The sequence below is a fragment of the Oncorhynchus nerka genome, linkage group LG15 (genome assembly GCF_034236695.1).
Source record: "Oncorhynchus nerka isolate Pitt River linkage group LG15, Oner_Uvic_2.0, whole genome shotgun sequence".
NCBI classification, from domain to species: Eukaryota; Metazoa; Chordata; class Actinopteri; order Salmoniformes; family Salmonidae; genus Oncorhynchus; species Oncorhynchus nerka.
This window is the reverse complement of record NC_088410.1, coordinates 91,993,701-92,014,010: the sequence shown is the minus strand read 5'-3', so window position 1 is coordinate 92,014,010 and position 20,310 is coordinate 91,993,701. Positions and strand designations below refer to the sequence as shown.

The 20,310-nt window shown below is 43.4% G+C and overlaps 1 protein-coding gene across 1 annotated transcript in view; it reads right to left on the bottom strand.

Annotated features, from left to right (window-relative positions):
- Nucleotides 1-11,001: 11,001 nt before the first annotated feature.
- The window catches only part of LOC115143522 (copine-5-like), a 372,435-nt gene continuing 363,126 nt past the window's right edge, over nt 11,002-20,310 (bottom strand). Inside the window, 3 exon segments of the mRNA XM_065002049.1 lie at nt 11,002-13,457; nt 13,460-13,601; nt 15,988-16,061. Of these exon segments, the coding sequence (XP_064858121.1) occupies nt 13,414-13,457; nt 13,460-13,601; nt 15,988-16,061 (260 nt within the window). The 3' untranslated portion in view covers nt 11,002-13,413.

Genomic DNA, 20,310 nt, shown 5'->3' with positions numbered 1-20,310 from the left:
TATGGTTCCCAATCACCCTGGCCTGACCCAATACATGAAGAAAAACACAAAATACTTAGACCAGGGCGTGACAGCTGTTGTGTCTGCTGATAAGGATACGGTGATTGAGAGAGTCGAAAGCCTTGACCAGGTCGATGAAGAAGACTGCACAGTACTGTCTTTTATTGATGGTGGTTATGATATCATTTAGTACCTTGAGCGTGGCTGAGGTGCACCCGTGACCAGCTCGGAAACCGGATTGCACAGCGAAGGTACGGTGGGATTCGAAATGGTCGGTGATCTGTTTATTAACTTGGCTTTCAAAGACTTTAGAAAGGCAGGGCAGGATGGATATAGCTCTATAGCAATTTGGGTCTCGGACGATACGGATCTCGGACGATACGCGATACGAAAGAGAGGTTGAACAGACTGGGGTTGTGACAATGGCGGCGGATAATGTTAGAAAGAGAGGGTCCAGATTGCTGATTTGTACGGGTCCAGGATTTGCAGCTCTTTCAGAACATCTGCTACTTGGGTGAACGGGAAGCTGGGGAGGCTTGGGCACGTAGCTGTGGGGTGTGCGGGGCTGTTGGCCGGGGTTGGGGTAGACAGGAAGAAAGCATGGCCAGCCATACAGAAATGCTTATTGAAATTCTTGATTATGGTGGATTTATCGGTGGTGACAGTGTTACCTAGCCTCAGTGCAGTGGGAAGCTGGGAGGAGGTGCTCTTATTCTCCATGGACTTTACAGTGTCCTAAAACATTTTGGAGTTAGAGCTACAGGATGCAACTTTCTGTTTGAAAAAGCTAGCCTTTGCTTTCCTGACTGACTGCTTGCATTGGTTCCTGATTTCCCTGAAAAGTTGCATATGGCGGGGACTATTCGATGCTAGTGCAGTCCACCACATTAATATTTTGTTCTAGTCGAGGACAGTCAGGTCTGGAGTGAACCAAGGGCTATATCTGTTCTTAGTTCTACATTTTTTGAAAGGGGCATGCTTATTTAAGATGGTAAGGAAATTACTTTTAAAGAACAACCAGGCATCCTCAACTGACGGGATGAGGTCAATATTCTTCCAGGATACCCATGCCAGGTTGATTAGAATGGCCTGCTCGCAGAAGTGTTTTAGGAGGTGTTTGACAGTGATGAGGGGTGGTCGTTTGACCGTAGACCCATAGCGGAGCAGGCAATGAGGCAGTGATCGCTGAGATCCTGACTGAAAACAGCAGAGGTGTATTTGGAGGGCAAGTTGGTCAGGATAATATCTATGAGGGTGCCCATGTTTATGGATTTAGGGTTGTTCCTGGTGGGTTCCTTGATAATTTGTGTGAGATTGAGGGCATCTAGCTTAGATTGTAGGACTTCCGGGGTGTTAAGCATATCCCAGTTTAGGTCACCTAGCAGAACGAACTCTGAAGATAGATGGGGTGCAATCATTTCCCATATGGTGACCAGGGCATAGCTGGGAGCTGAGGGGGGTCTATAACAGGCGGCAACAGTGAGCAACTTATTTCTGGAGAGATTAATTTTTTAATTAGAAGCTCGAACTGTTTGGGCATAGACCTGGAATGTATGACAGAACATTGCAGGCTATCTCTGCAGTAGATTGCAACTCATCCCCCTTTGGCAGTTCTATCTTGACGGAAAATGTTGTAGTTGGGGATGGAAATCTTAGAATTTGTGATTCTATTAAGTGTTCAGACACTGCAAGGACATCAGGGTTGGTGGAGTGTGCTAAAGCAGTGAGTAAAACAAACTTAGGGAGGAGGCTTCTTATGTTAACATGCATGAAACTCAACACTATACAATATGTTTTGACCATGACAGTTTACAATACAGGGTTACTCCAAGCAATTTAGTCACCTCAACTTGCTAAATTTCCACATGATTTATTACCATTTTTAGTTGAGGTTCAGGGTTTAGTGAATGATTTGTCCCAAATATTTAGGACTAACTTATTCCTTGCCACCCATTTTAACACTAACTGCAGCTCTTTGGTAAGTGTTGCAGGCATTTCAGTCACTGTAGTAGCTGACGTGTATAGTGTTGAGTCATCTGCATGCATTGACAGACAGGCTTTACTCAAAGCCAGTGGCATGTCGTTTGTAGAGATTGAAAAAAGAAAGGGGGCCTAGACAGCTGCCCTGGGGAATTCCTGACTCTACCTGGAATAGGTTGGCAAGGCTACCATTAACCTCACAAGGGTACGTGGAACGCTAGCGAAATTGCAGAGCACCAGATTCAAAAACAGAAATACTAATTTTAAAAATTAATAAAACATACAAGTGTTATACATTGGTTTAAAGATGAACTTCTTGTTAATCTAACCACTGTGTCAGATTTCAAAAAGGCTTTATGGCGAAAGCATACCATGCGATTATCTGAGAACAGCACCCACCAGACAAATCATTACATTGGTCTTACTCACTCATTTTTCAGAATACAAGCCTGAAACAATTACTAAAGACTGTTGACATCTAGTGGAAGGCATAGGAAGTGCAATTCGAGTCCTAAGTCAATGGATACTATAAAGACATTCAATAGAAAACTACAAAAATCAAAGAATCCTACTTCCTGGATGGATTCTTCTCAGGTTTTTGCATGCCATATCAGTTCTGTTATACTCACAGACATTATTTTAACAGTTTTGGAAACTTTAGAGTGTTTTCTATCAATTATATGCATATCCTAGCTTCTGGGCCTGAGTAGCAGGTAGTTTACTTTGGGCACGCTTTTCATCCAAAATTCCGAATGCTGCCCCCTACCCAAGAGAGGTTAAGTTCCTTGCTTAGAACATGAGAACATATGAAAGTTGGTGGTTCCTTTTAACATGAGTCTTCAATAATCACAGTTAAGAAGTTTTAGGTTGTACTTATTATAGGACTTTCTCTCTATACCATTTGTATTTCATATATATTTGACTATTGGATGTTCATATAGGCAATATAGTATTGCCAGCCAGTGAAGTTAAAGAACACCCTCTGTGTTCTGTTGGACAGGTAACTAACTTTATCCACAATATTGCAGGGGGTGTAAAGCCATAACACATACGTTTTTCTCCAGCAGCAGACTATGATCAATAATGTCAAAAGTCTAACAAAACAAACCCCAGAATATTTCTATCATTCATTTTTCTCAGCCAATCATCAGTCATTTGTGTAAGTGTTGTGGTTTGTTGAATGTCCTTCCCTATAAGTATACTGAAAATCTGTAACATAGCATTGTATCTGGTCGAACACAATTTTTTCCCCCAAACTTTACTAAGGGTTGGTAACAGGCCAGTAAACTGAGCTTTTTATTCTTGGGTAAAGCGGAATGACTTTAACTTCCCTCCAGGCCCGAGGGAACTTTCTAGTAGGCTTCAATTGAAGATGTATTTTTCTTAAAAAAAAAAAAATCACATTTCTTGTAAATGAAGTGCTGCAGTGCCTTGGGTAACAAGATCCTCACTTCTGTAGATGTTAAATATATAGCCTATATCACTGAGAAAAATAATGACTAACCAGTTCAATAATTGTTATGCATGAATTGGAAATGTGTTTCATTTCCTGCAATTACCACCCCGTGGCCTGCGAGCTGGGTGTTTCATCAGTGCACCACTTTTTCCACTTGAGCCGGTCTTTCAGCTTTGGAGTGCAATGGAATTTGCCCGTCTAATAAATGAATAAAATTAATCCAATTGACAGTGTGAGATTAGATTCTAGATTGCAAACTGCTATAGATACAGTTTCAGTAGACAATGATACACTGGTAATGGATTGTTAGAGAGTCCACACACACACACCCACACACACACACCCACCCACACACAAACACACCCCCACACGCACACACACACACACACCCGCCCACCCACACACAAACACACCCCCACACGCACACGCACACACACAGAGGACTATAGAAAAGACTTGGACAGAAAGAGATAAAGAAACAAATAGAGAAAGTTGTGTAGAACCTGAACATTTTGTACTGGAACATATTTACCTCAGGAAACAGGAAATAGTCCTGTGAACAGATGATCAAATATTTAATGTGAAGTTGACCGCTTATGTTCTTACCTCCCACTTCACTTTAGTGCTTTAAAAGGACCACTCTCTCTCTCTCTCTCTCTCTCTCTCTCTCTCTCTCTCCCTCTCTCTCTCTCTCTCTGTCCCTCTCTCTCTCTCTCTCTCTCTCTCTCTCTCTCTCTCTCTCTGTCCCTCTCTCTCTCTCTCTCCTCTCTCTCTCTCTCTCTCTCTGTCTCTCTCTCTCTCTCTCTCTGTCCCTCTCTCTCTCTCTCTCTCTCTCTGTCCCTCTCTCTCTCTCTCTCTCTGTCCCTCTCTCTCTCTCTCTCTCTCTCTCTCTCTCTCTCTCTCTCTCTCTCTGTCCCTCTCTCTCTCTCTCTCTCTCTCTCTCTCTCTCTCCCTCTCTGTCTCTCTCTCTCTGTCCCTCTCTCTCTCTCTCTCTCTCTCTCTCTGTCCCTCTCTCTCTCTCTCTCTCTCTCTCTCTCTGTCCTCCCTCTCTCTCTCTGTCCCCCCCCTCTCTCTCTCTCTCTCTGTCCCTCTCTCTCTCTCTCTCTCTCTCACTCCCTCCCTGTCCTCTCCTCCATTTGTCTCTGACTGTGTCCATTAGCTCTGGCCATCGGAGTGAGGAAATGGTTTTAAAGCGTGTGTACCACTCTCATGTAGTGGCAGTGTGGCCGTGTGGTTTTTCAGGGGACAAAACCTGATGCAACCCAAATGCTGTTAGAAAGGAAGATAATTCACAACTTTCACTGTGAATTCACAGCTTTGGCCAGGTGTTATTCATCAATAATGCATATGTGTGTGTGTGTGTGTGTGTGTGTGTGTGTGTGTGTGTGTGTGTGTGTGTGTGTGGATATATGCGCACGCGTGTGTGTGTGTGGATATATGCGCACGCGTGTGTGTGTGTGTGTGTGTGTGTGTGTATGTATGTATGTATGTGTGTGTGTGTGTGTGTGTGTGTGTGTGTGTTTGCTTCGCCACTGGATTATTTATTGGTTATTCAGACCAGAGGAGGTTGGTGGAAGGAGCTATAGGAGGATGGGCTCATTGTAATGGAGTCAAACATGTTGCTTCCATGTGGTTGATGTGTTTGATATCATTCCATTGATTCCGTTCCATCCATTAAAATGAGCCTGTTCTCCTACAGCTCCTCCCACCAACCTCCACTGATTCAGATGTCCTTCTGAAAGAGACTCGTCCCCTGTTACCTTACAGGAACCACAAACACAATGACATTGTGGTTCCTATCAACATGGTCTCATTAGAAAACATTTCAAGATTGTGACGTTTAACTATTGTAGTTAGTCACATAAACTGACATTAGTTAAACATAAAATGTATAGTGACATATTACTTCCAGGTTTATTTACAGATTAGTACTTGTGTTGAAACCATGGAAACCATGTTAATATGATGATGTAATATTTTCTCCGATAATCAGAATCTTTGACACCGTATCAACGGAATAGAGTGCTCCTCGTGTCTATATCCAGGTTTAAATGTCTGATAGTGGCACCCAAGCATTCCCTGCATTCCCTGTTTATTTCCATGGTGTGTCTGTATCAAAAGCTATCTGCTCGTTGATGTCGGGAAGCTTCTCAAGAAGGCACAGGGACAGTTGTGCAGCACCCAAGGAAGTTGTCACATCAAGGTCAAGGGTCAACAGTGCCTGGACGGCTGGGCAGCTGAGCTGTTGGGTGTCTGGGCTGGCATACATCTGGTCACACACATCTCTGCCCTACCCTGATTCACAATTGGACAAGGCAGAGATCTGGCACATTAGGTTCAAGGGTCACCCATTAGCCCAGGCATGGCAACACACTGTTACTGTCTTGTCTGGCCCTTCAACTAGATGTGCCATCTCCTGAGTGTGGTGGTACTATCCAGGTTAGTTCTCAACGTGGCCAAGGTCAACGCTGCTGGGTGTCTGGGCTGTCACCCATCAGACCACACTTTGGGCAGGTCAGAGATCTGGCAGAACAGATATAGAGAAGTTAATGTGGTGTTCTGATGATAGAACTTTGAAGGTGTTCCATTTTTCTGTGAAAGTGTTGGAGTTCTGGGAAATGTGACAACAACACTGAGCTGGACCAGGGAAGCTGATCACTGGACTAGTTAGTGTCAATGAGAACAGACCTTCTTTATAGGATGTTTTAGGAATTACTCCTTAACATGCTGACCAGACCGGACACGTCGCGTGTGCGAGCGATGCAAAATAAATGTAGAAATCCATGTTATTCAACTATTGCAACCACACTGTTCACACGCGCCAACGAGCGTCTGCGTTACCAAGGGCTAAAATAGAAGTCATTCCTATTTCATGACGCAGATCGTGCTGAAAGTCCTGCCTATTCCATCTCCTCATTGGTTTATAGAAGCAGGTACCCACGTGCATCTCCTCATTGGTTATACCCACGTGGGTGATTGAAAGACGAACTTTGTTGCCGGTTGTCGTGGGTAATACTATGAAAGTTTAGATGCGATCACCATATAAGTTCAAAGATGAAAAAGCCTGGAAGGAGGAGAGATGACTTGAAACGATTCGATTGTCCGTTTTATGTGTGGATTAATTGTCGGATTAGAGGTCCTTGTGCATTTCAGGTAAAATAACAACTCAATGTTTATATCCCAGGACAAATTAGCTAGCAACAGCAAGCTAGCTAAATAGAACAAATTAACTAGCATGTGCAAGCTAACTAGCTAAATTACCATACATGTTTAATGCTTTTCGACCTGTCCCCAAATTAATGTCATTGGTTCAGAGTTTGTTTTGATATTTTAACCTGCGTGTCGTGATCACGTTTGGTGTAGGGGGACAAAACAAATGTATGCATGATAGTGCACGATGGTGCACGCACACAGCCGGTTTGGGTTCCTTGTTAGGCCTTAGTGTTCTGGTTGGCAATGGGAGATTAGGCAACGTGAGACAAATCAGCTTATAGCCTTTTCCTGCAGTCAAATGACCTAGTGGCCTCATGGGTGGAATTTCATGATTTTTTATTTTTTTATTTCACCTTTATTTATTTAACCAGGTAGGCCAGTTGAGAACAAGTTCTCATTTACAACTGCGACCTGGCCAAGATAAAGCAAAGCAGTTCGACACATACAACAACACAGAGTTACACATGGAATAAACAAACATACAGTCAATAATACAGTAGAATTTTTTTTGTCTATGTACAGTGTGTGCAAATGAGGTAAGATAAGGGAGGTACGGCAATAAACAGGCCATGGCAGCGAAGTAAATTACAATATAGCATTAATTAATAAACATTATTTCAAAAAATATGTCGAAAATTTGTTTACGGTTTAGTTTAGTTATATTTCAGTCTTCTGTGATGTACGTAAAGTGTAATATTGGGATGCAAACTCAAAACGTAATACATTTGAACTCTACATCTGACATGGTGCAGGTGTCTTCTTGTTTTTACACCTATAACCACCTCTACATCTGACATGGTACAGGTGTCTTCTTGTTTTTACACCCATAACCACCTCTACATCTGACATGGTACAGGTGTCTTCTTGTTTTTACAGCCATAACCACCTCTACATCTGACATGGTACAGGTGTCTTCTTGTTTTTACACCCATAACCATGTGTGAGAGGTACAGGCGTCTTCTTGTTTTTACAGCCATAACCATGTGTGAGAGGTACAGGCGTCTTCTTGTTTTTACAGCCATAACCATGTGTGAGAGGTACAGGCGTCTTCTTGTTATTACAGCCATAACCATGTGTGAGAGGTACAGGTGTCTTCTTGTTTTTACACCCATAACCATGTGTGAGAGGTACAGGTATCTTCTTGTTTTTACACCCATAACCATGTGTGAGAGGTACAGGTGTCTTCTTGTTTTTACACCCATAACCATGTGTGAGAGGTACAGGTGTCTTCTTGTTTTTACACCCATAACCATGTGTGAGAGGTACAGGTGTCTTCTTGTTTTTACACCCATAACCATGTGTGAGAGGTACAGGTGTCTTCTTGTTTTTACACCCATAACCATGTGTGAGAGGTACAGGTGTCTTCTTGTTTTTACACCCATAACCATGTGTGAGAGGTACAGGTGTCTTCTTGTTTTTACACCCATAACCATGTGTGAGAGGTACAGGCGTCTTCTTGTTTTTACACCCATAACCATGTGTGAGAGGTACAGGTATCTTCTTGTTTTTACACCCATAACCATGTGTGAGAGGTACAGGTGTCTTCTTGTTTTTACACCCATAACCATGTGTGAGAGGTACAGGTATCTTCTTGTTTTTACACCCATAACCATGTGTGAGAGGTACAGGTATCTTCTTGTTTTTACACCCATAACCATGTGTGAGAGGTACAGGTATCTTCTTGTTTTTACACCCATAACTATGTGTGTGAGGTGTATACTTTTCTTTCAGAGTAGATTTGTTTAAGACGACCAAGAAACACTCTGTGTGACCCTGATTTAGCCCACTGTTGTAAAAACGGTCCAGAGACAAACATATTTGAATTAGCCTCATAAAACAAATCGTGATCCAGTAATTTCACAATTTGTTTTAGGAAGGACTACAGTATATTGTTAGTGGCAAAACGTTGACAGTCCTTATAGTACAGTCTGTTGAGTGAAATAACTAATAGGTTATCAAAGTAAAGGACCCGAATGGAACCGAGGACAATCAGACCCGGACCCGAGCGGACCTGATGACAACCAGACTTAGACCCTACCCGTACTGTAATGGGTCCGGGTTAGACCAGACCCGAGCGGACCTGATGACAACCAGACTTAGACCCTACCCGTACTGTAATGGGTCCGGGTTAGACCAGACCCGAGCGGCCCTGATGACAACCAGACTTAGACCCTACCCGTACTGTAATGGGTCCGGGTTAGACCAGAACCGAGCGGACCTGATGACAACCAGACTTAGACCCTACCCGTACTGTAATGGGTCCGGGTTAGACCAGACCCGAGCGGACCTGATGACAACCAGACTTAGACCCTACCCGTACTGTAATGGGTCCGGGTTAGACCAGACCCGAGCGGACCTGATGACAACCAGACTTAGACCCTACCCGTACTGTAATGGGTCCGGGTTAGACCAGACCCGGCGGACCTGATGACAACCAGACTTAGACCCTACCCGTACTGTAATGGGTCCGGGTTAGACCAGACCCGAGCGGCCCTGATGACAACCAGACTTAGACCCTACCCGTACTGTAATGGGTCCGGGTTAGACCAGAACCGAGCGGACCTGATGACAACCAGACTTAGACCCTACCCGTACTGTAATGGGTCCGGGTTAGACCAGACCCGAGCGGACCTGATGACAACCAGACTTAGACCCTACCCGTACTGTAATGGGTCCGGGTTAGACCAGACCCGAGCGGACCTGATGACAACCAGACTTAGACCCTACCCGTACTGTAATGGGTCCGGGTTAGACCAGACCCGAGCGGACCTGATGACAACCAGACTTAGACCCTACCCGTACTGTAATGGGTCCGGGTTAGACCAGACCCGAGCGGCCCTGATGACAACCAGACTTAGACCCTACCCGTACTGTAATGGGTCCGGGTTAGACCAGACCCGAGCAGACCTGATGACAATGAAACAGGACCCAACCCGACAAGACAGAAAAGTTTGAATTTTGTAACCTCTGGTATTCGGGTGAAGACCTCTACATCAAAGTGCAACTCTCCAACAACTTTTATAAAAAGTAGTCATTCGTTTTTTAATTTTTTTTATTCATTTTAATTTATGGCCAATGAAAGCCTTTCACAACACACCGTATGACAACGTGTACAATTAAAACCGCTTCAAAGGAACAAAAAGGGGAACCATGCAATTTAGAAACCCAGAGAGTTAAACAACAAACATGGAAAGAGGTGTATATAAAAAAACACATATTTTAAAAAGTATTAAACAATGGACTGTGCAACATGCTGGTCGGCTACAGTTTCCCCATGGGTGATATCTCCTACCTAGAGACCCTAACAACAGAAATGGCCAGGCACGAGAGACCAAACAGAAGAGAAAGCAAACAGTCCACTGAACTTGCTGCCATTACTTGCCACTGCCATGCACATGATCTGGATAAGATGGTGTCTATGTTACAGATGTCGGCATGACACGTAAAACACTGTCTTGCCTTTGTGCCCCAGGTGAGTGGATGGATGTGCAGTACACAATCTGCCAACCCTACAGATCAGGATTTGAGGAGAGATGTTGTCTTTCTATATAGAAATAGAACTACTAGAATGAACCTGCCTATTCAAGTCAATGTGCAATTCTATTCACTTTTATTGTAATGTACTCTGCAGATTAAATGGCTTATCATCACACACATTCCAGAACAAAACAAACAAGGATATTACCATGTGATATATCAATACGATCATCATCATCTCCCCCCCAAAATAATAAAACACATACTCTGGAAGTACCAGTACACCTTTAAGGAATAGAATGAAGTGCTTTCCTTAAAGTTGATGGGGAGGAATATGTATTGTTGTAAAGTACTAATTATTAATACTTTAGGTCTAAATCACTCTAACTCGTAAGAGGAGAGAGTTGTATAACGGATGGCAAAATGAACTTTCCCAAAATTACCCAAAATTACCCCTTCTGATTCAAGAAAATCTTCCACCAGGGATTTCTGGAAAACCTCTACATTTTTGGTATATAGTTACCGTAATTATGCAGCCCTAGTTCTTTATCAGGCTTGGTTGGAATGCGGTCTACAGTATGATTAAGGCCTACAGAGTATTGATCTAGCTGAGTGACTTTGTATGCTGCACTGAGGGTGACCAGACTATGTCTATACTTCACAACTTCCTCACTCCGATGGCCAGAGCTAATGGACACAGTCAGAGACAAATGGAGGAGAGGACAGGGAGGGAGTGAGTGAGTGAGAGAGAGAGAGAGAGAGAGAGGGGGAGAGAGAGAGAGAGAGAGAGAGAGAGAGAGAGAGATAAAGGACTGGTGGGCGAGTTATTGTTGATCATGAAAAGGATTCATAGAATAAAATATTCTTCAAGTGGATACATTTATCCAGAGAGGTTTAATATCAATAAACAAAAATCCATTCTCTATGGAAAGAGAGAGATGAAAAGAGAGAAAAAAAATGGAATAGTTGAAAGAGTATTAGATTATTATTTTTTTTTGTGCTTTTGAATTGCGTAATAATTTGTATATTTTAAATATCTTTGACTGATCCCAAATATGACCTGGTCAACTATCAAAACCAATACTTATGATGATGTATGTTACAGGTGTGGCTATGTATGTTACAGTTACGATGACGTCACAGACAGGTTCTACCAATTGCTGTGGTGGTTGAAGTATCTCGCCCTTGTGCTTAATCGTATTGCTAACTATCTAACTAACTGTGTGTTGTAGAGAAATCTAAACTGGGAAGGTACCTAGAAATGATAAAATAACTAAACAAATACAAAATCATTATATATCCTTATATATCCATGCCACTTTGATACATTATAAATACAGGCATACAGGCAAATTTCGTCCTACACAAACATGCTTTGAAATGTAAAGCAAGAGAAGAATCAATAACTTATGGGAGTACGAAAAACTTAGTGAAGCAATGAAACAAAACATGTAAAATACTTTTCTTTTCTTCACCTTGAATGATGAAGTTACAAATCAATATATAGACATGTCTGAGGCCCAAAACAAACTAGAATGATGAAGACATGTCTGAGGCCTAAAACAAACTAGAATGATGAAGACGTCTGAGGGCCAAAACAAACTAGAATGATGAAGCTACAAATCAATATATAGACATGTCTGAGGGCCTAAAACAAACTAGAATGATGAAGACATGTCTGAGGCCTAAAACAAACTAGAATGATGAAGACATGTCTGAGGCCTAAAACAAACTAGAATGATGAAGACATGTCTGAGGGCCAAAACAAACTAGAATGATGAAGACGTCTGAGGGCCAAAACAAACTAGAATGATGAAGACGTCTGAGGGCCAAAACAAACTAGAATGATGAAGACGTCTGAGGGCCAAAACAAACTAGAATGATGAAGACATGTCTGAGGGCCAAAACAAACTAGAATGATGAAGCTACAAATCAATATATAGACATGTCTGAGGGCCAAAACAAACTAGAATGATGAAGACATGTCTGAGGGCCAAAACAAACTAGAATGATGAAGACATGTCTGAGGGCCAAAACAAACTAGAATGATGAAGACATGTCTGAGGGCCAAAACAAACTAGAATGATGAAGACATGTCTGAGGGCCAAAACAAACTAGAATGATGAAGACATGTCTGAGGGCCAAAACAAACTAGAATGATGAAGACATGTCTGAGGCCTAAAACAAACTAGAATGATGAAGTTACAAATCAATATATAGACATGTCTGAGGGCCTAAAACAAACTAGAATGATGAAGACATGTCTGAGGCCTAAAACAAACTAGAATGATGAAGTTACAAATCAATATATAGACATGTCTGAGGGCCAAAACAAACTAGAATGATGAAGACATGTCTGAGGCCTAAAACAAACTAGAATGATTAAGTTACAAATCAATATATAGACATGTCTGAGGGCCAAAACAAACTAGAATGATGAAGACATGTCTGAGGGCCAAAACAAACTAGAATGATGAAGACATGTCTGAGGCCCAAAACAAACTAGAATGATGAAGCTACAAATCAATATATAGACATGTCTGAGGGCCAAAACAAACTAGAATGATGAAGACATGTCTGAGGCCCAAAACAAACTAGAATGATGAAGACATGTCTGAGGGCCAAAACAAACTAGAATGATGAAGACATGTCTGAGGGCCAAAACAAACTAGAATGATGAAGACATGTCTGAGGGCTAAAACAAACTAGTAAACTGATGGAAAGGTTTCTAAAAACATCACCACCTTAACACACGCGCTCCAATACACCAATCACATGCAAGATCAAAGGTCGAAGGTGAGATGTCAGTGTTCACATAAGGGTTCCACTTGGTCGGTTAGATGACCCCTCTACACACAGGCACAAGTTTCAACCACAACATGACCCCTCGATCACACCTGCTCTTTAACAATACAAGAGAAAACAGTCACAGGCCCATGTATGTTGATAAAAAGACAAGTCATCGATCACCATAGTCCTTGTATGGCACAGCTACATATAATCTCTCCATGGTGGTCTCTCTTCTCCTCCAGAGAGACAAACAGAATAGATAGAACCACAATGAACAGAAACACTGTTGTCTTCCCCAGTCCAGAGAGTTACCTGTTCGGGAGAGTTCTGACACAAACACCTGTAGCTTTAATAGCTTCCTCTTACATCACGTCCTGTCTCGATGTTCCAATCAGGAAGTAGACAGAGAGTTCCCCTCCTATGATTCCTAGGGGTTGCAAATCTTTGATGGTGTCTCTCTCATCAGTACTCAGTGTAAAGGTGTGTGTGTGAGGTGGTCAGATCTGTGTGTGGTGTGTGTGTCCAGAGGGTGTGTAGGGGGCGGTGCAGGGTTGGGTTTGATGCCCCGACTCTTCATATAAGAGATGAACTGATCAGGGATCTCAGCCAGGACATCCTTGGCTAGCCGGGCCATACTGAGGACATGGTTCCCTGTACGATCCATGTAGTCTCTGAATGGGACAAACTGGCAAGGAGAGACAAAATACCTTATGACAACTTCTCATAACATCTCATGAATATGACATTTTAAATAAACACTTCAAATGTACAGTTTTTTGTAAACTTTTTTTTTACAATCGCTAGGACCCTTTTTTCAATACTTAGGTCAAAACCCTTCACACAGTGAGCACAACAGCAGTCTATGTGGGCTAAACTGTGGATAATTTTTCATTGCTTTGGCACAAAATGCATTCAATGACTACATCAAATTTCATGATTTCTTTTCTCACTCAGACACAACCGCCACCAAAACTCTATATGTACCTACAGGCCAATTTGCACATGTTTACATACTCTTTTCAAAACTGTTCAACTTATGTTCAAAACCTAAAATAACACAAAATTGAATAAGACAGAAATTTGCTACATTTCTACAGTAATAACGTATTGAAATACAGTATATTCCAAATCTAAAAAATGAAATACTATCAAAACAATTAGACCAACCACAGCTGATTCCCATTGTAGCTGAACACCTACCCAGGTGTTATGTCTTTCAATTACATTACCATCTATACAAAAGTGGACATCTTAGGAATAATGCTGTACTGTAATGTAAACATGGACCCAGACAGAGATAGAGAAGTGGCTGACAGAGGAAGAAGAGGGCTGGGAGAGGAAGAAGAGTGGCTGGGAGAGGGAGAAGAGTGGCTGGGAGAGGAAGAAGAGTGGCTGGGAGAGGAAGAAGAGTGGCTGGGAGAGGAAGAAGAGTGGCTGGGAGAGGAAGAAGAGTGGCTGGGAGAGGAAGAAGAGTGGCTGGGAGAGGGAGAGGACTACGTATGTGTGGTGGAAGAAGACTGAGAGGAAGATCAAGAGCTGTAGTCTCAGATGAGATTAGGGGCCACTATAACTGATCATGTAATAAATCATGGTCTGTCAATGAGAGAGGCTGGTCTGAGAGAGGCTGGTCTGAGAGAGGCTGGTCTGAGAGAGGCTGGTCTGAGAGAGGCTGGTCTGAGAGAGGCTGGTCTGAGAGAGGCTGGTCTGAGAGAGGCTGGTCTGAGAGAGGCTGGTCTGAGAGTGGCTGGTCTGAGAGAGGCTGGTCTGAGAGAGGCTGGTCTGAGAGAGGCTGGTCTGAGAGTGCAGACAAATCTGCAACACTCAACAGTGGCATCTATTGTGAGACATTTCTGGCAAAACACCAGGTGAGACGTGCATTATTCTGCAAGGGCATCTGACTGAACTGCTCATTACAGAAGTAAATTGAGCAAAGTCTCCAAACCCACTGGTGTGTAATTGTTTTAGTATTTCTGCTTAGGACTCAACGGTTACCTCCCACAGGCAGGAGAGATAGAATTTTCACTGCTGTGCAGGAAACTGCAATCGTTGATATGGTCATCAGAAACAATGGCATAAAACTCACAGAGATTCGGGACGAGTGTTAGCAGACAATGTCACAATAACAACTATTTCTAGAGCCCTGAAACAACATCAAGTCAGGATGAAGCAGTTGTACACTGTCCTCTTTGAGAGGAACTCTGAACGAGTCAAGCAACTCAGGAACCAATAAGTCCAGGTAAAATGATCATAAATACAGAACTGGTTTTGAACAAAAGCAAACAGGGCAGAGGCACACTGCGGCATGTTTTAAGGTATAATGTAAACTACCGTAATAGACTAACTCTTACGTTGCCCTGTGGATTTATTTTAGAGAGTCATTGAGAATGAAGCCAGGCAAACACCCCACATATTCATCTTTGTGGATGAGGCTGGTTTCGACTTGGCCAAAACACGGCGGCGAGTAAGGAATGTGGTTGGGAAAAGAGCCACAGTGGATGTCCCGGGCCAGAGGGGACAACATCACAATGTGTGCAGCAATATCCTCTGGTGGATGGCTGTTAGACAAACTGCTAATTGAGTCATACAACACCGGCCAACGTTTGTACTTGTATGGGACAATGTGGCATTTCCCCACTCCAGTGCAGTCACAGAGTGGTTTGCAGACCATCCAAGGATGGTGTTTCCTCTCACCTTTCTCTCTATTCCTCAACCCCATAGAGGAATTATTTTCCTCTCACCTTTCTCTCTATTCCTCAACCCCATAGAGGAATTATTTTCCTCTCACCTTGGTGGTTTTAGTGCATTTTGGATGTGAAATTTACTGCTGTGCTCAAGCTGAAAGTTGGTTAAGAGAACTGTGTGAAGAGTTTTGAAAAAGTGAAAAAGTGACCTAAGTATTGAGAAATGGGTCCTAGTGATTGTAAAAAAAATCCAACAATACCCCTCACTGGATAAAGACCTCCTAGGGAGAGCCATGACATATCAACTGGTCAAGAAAAGCTGTGTTTGTTCGTAGCTGTGTTCATGGCCTGTGTGACTTACTAAAGTGTGTGTGTGTGTGTGTGAGTCACCTGGACAATGTCTCTCTCTGCCAGCTTCCCTCTGGAAGAGATTCTGATGTCATCACCATCCAACTCCACCATGGCTGCAGGGTTAAGAGAACAAACACACATCAAACACGCATCAAACACACATCAAACACGCACCAAACACGCATCAAACACGCACCAAACACGCACCAAACACACATCAAACACGCACCAAACACACATCAAACACGCACCAAACACACATCAAACACGCACCAAACACGCACCAAACACGCACAAGAAAACTTTTAAAATCAAATCAAGCAGCAGCTACTCTTCCTGGGCTCCACAAAAAACACAAGATATGACAAGTAACAAAACACTGATGATACAATGATAAACAAGGACAGTCACACAATTGTAAAATACGATGTACAAACAATACAACTAAAAAACAATGTGTGTGTGTTTGTGTGTGTGTGTTTGTGTGTGTGTTTGTGCTTGTGTGTGTTTGTGCTTGTGTGTGTGTATGTATTTGTGTGTGTGTGTGTGCGTGTGTTCGTGTTTGTGTGTGTGTATGTATTTGTGTGTGTGTGCGTGTGTTCGTTGTGTGTGTGTGTGTGCGTGTGTTCGTTGTGTGTGTGTGTTCGTTGTGTGTGTGTGTGTGCGTGTGTTCGTTGTGTGTGTTTGTGTGTGTGTGTGTGTGTGTGTGTGTGTGTGTGTGTGTGTGTGTGTGTGCGTGCGTCCTCACAGTCCCACCGTTCCATTAAATGTTGATTAATCCATTTCTAAAGGTCATTTTGCGTGAGTCATTGGAGATTTCGTATAACACTGTGCGTTGCCGTGAATTTGTTCTGAAGAGACCCCTGGTGACATGTCTTGTGGGGTATGTATGGGTGTCTGAAGAGACCCCTGGTGACATGTCTTGTGGCGTATGTATGGGTGTCTGAAGAGACCCCTGGTGACATGTCTTGTGGCGTATGTATGGGTGTCTGAAGAGACCCCTGGTGACATATCTTGTGGCGTATGTATGGGTGTCTGAAGAGACCCCTGGTGACATGTCTTGTGGCGTATGTATGGGTGTCTGAAGAGACCCCTTGTGACACGTCTTGTGGCGTATGTATGGGTGTCTGAGCTGAATGTTATTTGATTATGTAGACAATCTGGAATTTTCATCACAGTAATATTTCTCATCAAAACTACAAGAGAAGCAGTTCATCTCTCGTCAACCCTCAACCAGGAAAGACATAGCATGTTGTTGATGTTAGTTCTGTATGTGCAGTTAAGGGCAAGATGCAGCTTTTCTAGGTCTTTCTTTGCTGCACTTGACCATATTACCAGACAGTAATCAAGATGGGACAAGACCAGAGCCTGGACAACTAGTACAGAGGATTTTTGTGTCAAATCGATTTAGACATACATCAGTACAACAACTTGGTCTCATTGAGATGAAAATCTTGTTTTCAAGAGCAATGACGAACTTGATGAAAAACTATTTATGTGATTTAAGCATTTTCAAATGTGTGTGCCTAGTATTTAAAATAAAATCATGTTTTATTGGTCATGCTTCGTAAACAACAGCTGTAGATTAACGGGGAAATGCTGACTTATGGGCCCTCCCCAACAATGCAGAGAGAAAGAAAATAGTAACACAAGGAATAAATACACAATGAGTAAAAATAACTTGACTATATACACAGGGTACGAGTACTGAGTTGATGTGTAGGGGTACGAGGTAATAACTTGACTATCTATGTACACAGGGTACGAGTACTGAGTTGATGTGTAGGGGTAAGAGGTAATAACTTGACTATCTATGTACACAGGGTACGAGTACTGAGTTGATGTGTAGGGGTACGAGGTAATAACTTGACTATCTATGTACACAGGGTACGAGTACTGAGTTGATGTGTAGGGGTACGAGGTAATAACTTGACTATCTATGTACACAGGGTACGTGTACTGAGTTGATGTGTAGAGGTACGAGGTAATAACTTGACTATATACATGGGGTACCAGTACTGAGTTGATGTGCAGGTGTACGAGGTAATAACTTGACTATCTATGTACACAGGGTACGAGTACTGAGTTGATGTGCAGGGGTACGAGGTAATAACAATAACCTGACTATCTATGTACACAGGGTACGAGTACTGAGTTGATGTGCAGGGGTACGAGGCAATAACCTGACTATCTATGTACACAGGGTACGAGTACTGAGTTGATGTGCAGGGGTACGAGGTAGATATGTACAGTACCAGTCAAAAGTTTGGACACACCTACTCATTCAAGGGTATTTCTTTATTTTTATATTCTTTACTATTTTCTATATTGTAGAATAATAGTAAAGACATCAAAACTATGAAATAACACATATGGAATCATGTAGTGACAAAAAAAAGTGTTAAACAAATCAAAATATGTGTTATATTTGAGATTCTTCAAAGTAGCCACCTTTTGCCTTGATGTCTTCACTATTATTCTACAATGTAAAAAGTAGTAAAAATAAAGAGAAACCCTAGAATGAGTTGGTGTGTCCAAACCTTTGACTGGTACTGTACATCTAACTAGGAATAAAGTGACAGATATTAAACAGTAGCAACATGTGATGAGTCAAAAAGTCAGTAATAAAAAGGGTCAATACAGAGAGTTAAGTAGTTAACCACAGCTACCCGGACTAACTATTTAACAGTCTTATCGCTATAAGAAATCTGTCCTTCGGTCTGATGAGTCCAAATTTGAGATGTTTGGTTCCAACCTCCGTGTCTTTGTGAGACGCAGAGTAGGTGAACGGATGATCTCCACATGTGTGGATCAGCCGTTCACCTACTCTACACAGGTACACAGGTACATCTTATGTCTTGGGGGTAGAAGCTTTACCGGGTCCTGTTGGTTCCAGACTTGGTGCATCGCTCCCAATTACCGTGTGGTAGCAGAGAGAACACGCTATGACTTGGGTGGCTGGAGTCTTTAACCGTTTTTAGGGCCTTGCTCTGACACCGCCTTGTATACAGGTCCTGGATGACAGGGAGCTCGGCTCCAGTCATGTATTGAGCTGTACTCACTACCCTCTGTAGCGCCTTGCATCCTGAATGACAGGGAGCTCGGATCCAGTGATGTATTGGGCTGTACTCACTACCCTCTGTAGCGCCTTGCATCCTAGATGACAGGGAGCTCGGCTCCAGTCATGTATTGGGCTGTACTCACTACCCTCTGTAGCGCCTTGCATCCTGGATGACAGGGAGCTCGGCTCCAGTCATGTATTGGGCTGTACTCACTACCCTCTGTAGCGCCTTGCATCCTGGATGACAGGGAGCTCGGCTCCAGTCATGTATTGGGCTGTACTCACTACCCTCTGTAGCGCCTTGCATCCTGGATGACAGGGAGCTCGGCTCCAGTCATGTATTGGGCTGTACTCACTACCCTCTGTAGCGCCTTGCATCCTGGATGACAGGGAGCTCGGCTCCAGTCATGTATTGGGCTGTACTCACTACCCTCTGTAGCGCCTTGCATCCTGGATGACAGGGAGCTCGGCTCCAGTCATGTATTGGGCTGTACTCACTACCCTCTGTAGCGCCTTGCATCCTGGATGACAGGGAGCTAGGCTCCAGTCATGTATTGGGCTGTACTCACTACCCTCTGTAGCGCCTTGCATCCTGGATGACAGGGAGCTCGGCTCCAGTCATGTATTGGGCTGTACTCACTACCCTCTGTAGCGCCTTGCATCCTGGATGACAGGGAGCTCGGCTCCAGTCATGTATTGGGCTGTACTCACTATCCTCTGTAGCGCCTTGCATCCTGGATGACAGGGAGCTCGGATCCAGTGATGTATTGGGCTGTACTCACTACCCTCTGTAGCGCCTTGCATCCTGGATGACAGGGAGCTCGGCTCCAGTCATGTATTGGGCTGTACTCACTACCCTCTGTAGCGCCTTGCATCCTGGATGACAGGGAGCTCGGCTCCAGTCATGTATTGGGCTGTACTCACTACCCTCTGTAGCGCCTTGCATCCTGGATGACAGGGAGCTCGGCTCCAGTCATGTATTGGGCTGTACTCACTACCCTCTGTAGCGCCTTGCATCCTGGATGACAGGGAGCTCGGCTCCAGTCATGTATTGGGCTGTACTCACTATTCTCTGTAGTGCCTTGCGGTCAGATGCCATACCAGGCAGTGATGCAGCCAGTCAAGATGTACTCAATGGTGAGGATCTGTGGGCCCATGGCAAGTCTTTTCAGCCTCCTGATGGGGAAGAGGAATTGTCGTGCCCTCTTCACGACTGTGTTGGTGTGTGTGGACCATGATCCTTAGCGATGTGAACACCTACGAACTCTCGACCCGCTTCACTGAAGTCCCGTCGATGTGAA